At 42.4% G+C, this 5,662-nt stretch overlaps 1 protein-coding gene across 1 annotated transcript in view; it reads left to right on the top strand.

Moving 5' to 3' along the window:
* CTTNBP2 (cortactin binding protein 2) overlaps positions 1 to 5,662 on the top strand; it is a 171,791-nt gene that overhangs the window by 125,069 nt on the left and 41,060 nt on the right. The window contains exons 11-12 of the mRNA XM_019515765.1: positions 335 to 452; positions 4,611 to 4,886. Coding sequence (XP_019371310.1) covers positions 335 to 452; positions 4,611 to 4,886 — 394 coding nt within the window. The remainder of the gene's footprint in view (positions 1 to 334; positions 453 to 4,610; positions 4,887 to 5,662) is intronic.

Raw genomic sequence — 5,662 nt, forward strand, 5'->3', positions numbered from 1 at the left:
AGATGACCTCCTGAGGTCCCTTCCAACCCTTATTTTCTAATTCTCTGATTCTGTGTATCCTGAAATCTAGAATCCTGGCTGGAAGCACGCTGTTTGGAAAATTTTGGTGTGAAAATTCAAGCCTGTTATAAAATCCATTGCGATCTTTACTATAGGTCTACAAGAAATATTGTTTGCATTCTCACACCTACTAGTTCCATTAAGTGGTTCTTTCTCTGCATATTTAAAAATGCACATCCAGGAATTAAAAATCAGAAATCTAACAACTGATTAGACATCTCTCTCTTTTAGCCATTAAACAGTAATACAAGTAATACAGCTCTTTCCTTTCCAGAATTGCCTAGAAATCTTGTGTAGCCATGGTGGACTAGAGAGTGAAAGGAAAGATAAGTGTAATCGAACACTGCATGATGTTGCTACTGATGACTGTAAACATCTCCTAGAGAATTTGAGTAAGTAAGAATTTGTGAACATCACTAGATCAAAATATTTACTACCCAGCACCCTGCCAAACTAATGAAACATTAATGCACTGTTACCTCTCCAAAAAGCCTATATTTTTTCCTCCAAAAAGCCTTTTTTTTTTTTATTTTAAGTGTGCTGGCAAACTACTCCAATTTGTTTATAATAAATATAAAAAAACTATCTTATTGTGAACTATTAGATAATTTTTATTCTGTTTTTAGTAATTCTATAAAATATTTTATTCCCTTGAAAAATGTGTTGCATAAGCCTAGAAACAAACATAATGCTTTGGAATTTGTACATTTAGTATTAAATATTTTTTCCCCATTGGAAGTTTTACATGTTAGTTCTTTCATTCTTTACCTCCTTTCTTCAGATTCTTGGTGCAAAATCCCTGTTTTCCACAGCCTATGAATAACTTTTCCTACATCCAGATCATTTTTGGAACAATATTATTCTTTTACATAAAGTTTAAACAAAATATCAGAGACTACCTTTTTATAGTATCCCAACTTCAAGATCTTCTATAACAGAGGTTCTTAACCTTTTTTTTTACCAGGACCCATTTGTAAACATGGATGACCAGTCCCAACCCACTGCCCCCCAGCTCCCCAACATGTGGGGCAGGGAGTATGCATGTGAAGTGTGGGGAAGGGGTCATGGGGGGGTTGGGTGAGCAGCCTTTGGCAGGCTGGAATTCTGCCAGCCTGCAAAGGAAAAGCCACGGTTTCCCACATTTTTCTCTTTTAAAGGAGAATCCATTTTTAAAGTTTATTTATGATCTTTTCATATGTTCTTGCGACCCATGGGTTGAGAAACTTTTCTATAAGACCCCTGTTGTCATCTTGCTACTCTTTTAACTCTTAATAAATTATACATGACTGCTTCCCAGCTGGGTCTGGTAACTGTACAGAATTGGCTGGTCCTGGGCCCCCTGACTGTACAATAAATACTCTTACTAAGGCACAGTACCTTCATTGTACTCTATAGACCTGTTCACTTGTTTTCTGCCTTTGGCCTATGGGTAATCCATAGGCCCATAGATAATCCAGCTCCCCTTCAAATTCACTAAGTATTGATGGATTAATCTTTTTTCTCCTTCACCATTTCCTGGTGTTCTTTTGCTAATTATGATATACACTGATGAGCTGGCCTGCAGCTTTTAGGTTCTTGTGCTTTTTTCCACTGGATAACATCATGCTTCCTTGTAAACAGCATTCCATCTTAAATTTTTGAGCTTTTGCTCCCTGATCCTCATCCCTGTCTGGGTTTTTCCCCATCAGAGCCTATAAACTAATAGCTTGCACCAAAGCCTCTGTACTGTTCTCATCAGCCCTTGCTCCACATCTACATAGGTCTTTTGATCTCCCCATCATTCCTGAATCATGTCAGAACCCTCTTACCTCACTTTAGATGCCTGGAACTCATCAGAAGGCCATGCCTTTAATACATGTTCCACTTCTGAAGCATGTGTTTGAATAGTCTTTTCCCTGATGTGGTCTGACAGATTTAAACCAAAACATCTCTGAACTTGCTGGAGTTACACTGGTTTATACCAGCTGAAGATCTGGCCCTTCAGTGCTTAAAAATAACGTGACAAGCTCTGCTATAGTTAAATCATTTCTAAGACAAGCTTGTATCTTTTTTGCAACCACACTTCAGTACTTCAGAGTTATTTTATGAAATACTGCTTTTGTAGTAAATATGAAAGAGAGCAGCCTTTCGATCTTACAGAGATCTTTAATGAGCCTCACGGTATGAACAGATCTTAGTCTGCTACTGCTGTAGAATTAAGCCCTGCTTATAAGACCACAGCAAGATAAAGAATCTGCTGTGCTATGTATGTAAATTTCCTTCCCTTGTTTTACTTTTATTCACCATAAAAAGTAGGGGAAAAAATCTATGAACTTTGCACACTTAACTTCTATTATCAAACATATTTTTCTTCTATTCCTCTCTCCAAGAATAGAACCATTTCTCATCAAAAAATATCACTAGCCTTCCCTTCCACTTGACTTCTTTAGCTAATATGTACTTTTCTGCAATGAAAGTATCTCCAGCCGCAAACACGAAGATCCTTCATGTTGGAAAATGAAACATTTAAGAAACCACCACTCATTTGATTACATTTATAAGATTTTGTTCTGGAAATAGGAGATAAAAGATTAAGTCTTGTTTGAGTAGTATAGGAGTATTTTTACAACTTATAAACGTAATGATACTGAATGGGTGTGTCTACATGTGCACTTGATGTGGGAGCAGTTTACTCACAAGTACAGGGAAGCAGGAACAGATTTCCTGAGGCCCTGCAATAGGCCCCTGCTGCCACCAGGGGGAGCTCTAGGCTCCAGGGACTGGCAGGGAGCACCAAGCCAGGAGACCTCACTGGGGCTGGGACATTGAAAGCTGCTGCCAGGGGATGCCTGCTTCAGAGGTGGAGACAGTGTCCCCTTGCACCAGCAGCAGGGAGCTCCTGGTCCTGGCTCTCTGATCAGGGCCAGGGGACTTCAAAAGAGCTGTAAGGGAGGGGCAGGTCCCAGCCCCGTGCCCTGATCCACCAGTGGGGCACATAGAAGCTAGCTCACTGCTAGCTGACCCACTAGCAGATTTGGGTAGGGGGCTGGAACCTTCCCAACCCCTGCAACCCTTTCCAGGCCCTGTGCCTTGATCAAATGAGGGCACAAGACTGGGACCTGCCTCTCACCATGACAGTTCCCAGCCCCCACCTGCAATCACAGGACAGGGGCTAGAGAGCCTGTTCCCTGTTCAGCTCCATGATTTACAGCCTGTTCCCCACCCAATTCTGTGATCATGAAGCTGGGCAAGGAACTGCATCCCCAAGCCTCCACAAGCAAGGAGCTACCAGTGCTGGCCCTGTGGTCACAGAGCCACAGCTGGGAGATAAGGATCTTCCAGCCCCCACTTCTGGATCACAATCTTGGATCAGGGGGCTTGGAGCTCCCTGCTGCCAGGGCATGCCCAGTAGTCCATGCCCAGGCTCCAGTGCCAGAGCCTGCACCAACAACAGGCAGCTTGTCAGGGCAGGGAGCAGTCTCCCACCCACTGATGGCTGGCCAAGCAGATGCTCCCTGTCAGACATCTACACTAGTGGTACTGCACAGTAAGTAATCACAAGTAAATTTGCTACTTGCGATTGCAGGTAGAAAATGTACTCAGGATTAGCAAGCTATACTGCACAGTCAGCGTGTGCACATAAACTATGCTACTGCACAGTAAAGCATCCCTGGTAGACGCACCCAATGTGTCATATATTGTATTTCACTGAATCCAAGGTGACCTTGAATTTAAAATGGACCTTTGCCCAATGATTAGATTCATTACATTTGAAAATATATACATTTATTTATAATTGTATATATATAAAATCTAATTATTGTCAGGGCCTCTTAACTTCATCTGCCACACCACTGCACTAAAGGAAGCAGTGGGAGAGACAGGTCGTGAGGGGTTCAGGCAACCTGACCCCTCTCCCTTGCCCCCTGCTGTCTCCACCTCCTCCCCCACAGCCTCTGCCCTTCCATGCACCGCTGCCACCCCGCTTCTTACCTTTGTTCCAGCTCTAGCAGGCTCCATCCCTGCTCCTTCCGGGGCACAGAGAATATGCTTGCTCTGTTCCCAGTCAGACTTGGTAGCAGCTGCACCCTCACCTCCTGGGTTTCAACCAGAGCTACTGTTAAGCTGGACTTGAGCCATGCTCTGCACCCCACGCTGGAGCAGGGACAATGTCTGCCAGAGCAAAGGTAATTAGCTGGGGGTGAAGGGAGCAGAGACTAAAGAGGGGATAGTTGGAAGGGTGCAGCTGCCTGTGCCCCCAGCATCCTGTACTCAAAAACAAAATGAGGAGCTCTCACACCAAGTTAAATGGAGGAAAAAATCCTTGTCTTGGATTCGAGTAAATACAGTAATAATTTATAGTTTAGTTTTGGTTTTGTCACTCAACTGTTTTGTGGTAGCAAACAGTGCTCTGCCGTTGTATTCCCTCTCAAATAGTAGTTCTTGTAATACTACTGTTCTGCATAGGGCAGAGGCAGAAATGCCAATTATTATCAATTATTATCTGTAAATAATTTGTTTATTGAATTTCCAGATCTTGCCATCTTCAGTTCTCTAATTGTTTTTAACAGATGCTCTTAATATACCTTTAAGGATTTCAATCAATGATGCTGAACCCGCCTACTGTGGTACAGGGGATTTTGACATGGAAAATACAATATGTGCTTTAAATATCCGCAAACAAACATCATGGGATGATTTTTCAAAAGCAGTGAGTCAGGCAGTGACAAACCATTTCCAAGCAATCGCATCTGATGGATGGAGGAGCCTAGAAGACCTGACATTTAATAATGCTACAGAATCAAACATTGGCCTCAATGCAAGCAGTATATTATCCGTCAAACTAGGTATTGCTCTTATTACTGTCAAGAGAACCAAAATTTTTGGTTTTTGCTTTTGTGCATTGCATGACATGTTTAATTCCTCAGCTATGGATATCCTAGAGTACATGGGGCAGCTTCTGGGCTTAATCAGTCTTACCGTAGCTGTATTTTTACCCACTGAACTCTTAATGTAACAATGTCTCTATTCCCTTGGATTAGAATAAGATAAAAATATTTGATAAGGTTTCTTGATATGCTGTGATACCTTAAAACAAACTTTAAAACACCACCTGCTTGAAAGTATCCTTTAGTGGTGGTTATACACATGGTATAGTACAGGGGCAGGCAGTTATTTAGGGTGGAGGGCTGCTTAATGAGTTTTGGTGAGTTGAGAGGCACGTGGGTAGCCCTGGCCCTTGACAGTTGCCCTGCCCCTTTGTCCCCACGGGTGACCAGAAGTCCCACCCTCTAATTCTCAACCTTTGCCACCAGAAGTATCTCCTCTTGCCTCCTGGAAATACTTCTTTTGGGACTGGGGGCTGCCATCTTAGAACCAGAAAAAAAAAATTCATACACTGAAAGTCAAACACCTACTATAACATATTTTAATTTTATTTCAAAAAATATTTTTGTTATGATTTATATTTGTGTTGTATACCTACAGGTGACTGCATAATTTTTTGTGTTGTGTATCGTGGGGGGGTATGGTGGGGTGTGGGTGCGCTTGGTGGGATGTGTGTGTGTGTATGGTGGGTGTGGGGGATGTATGTGTGGTAGGATGTGGAAGGGTGTGGGGGCGT

Source organism: Gavialis gangeticus, unplaced genomic scaffold (assembly GCF_001723915.1).
Source record: "Gavialis gangeticus isolate Ggan-Ray unplaced genomic scaffold, GavGan_comp1, whole genome shotgun sequence".
In the NCBI taxonomy this organism is placed as follows: Eukaryota; Metazoa; Chordata; order Crocodylia; family Gavialidae; genus Gavialis; species Gavialis gangeticus.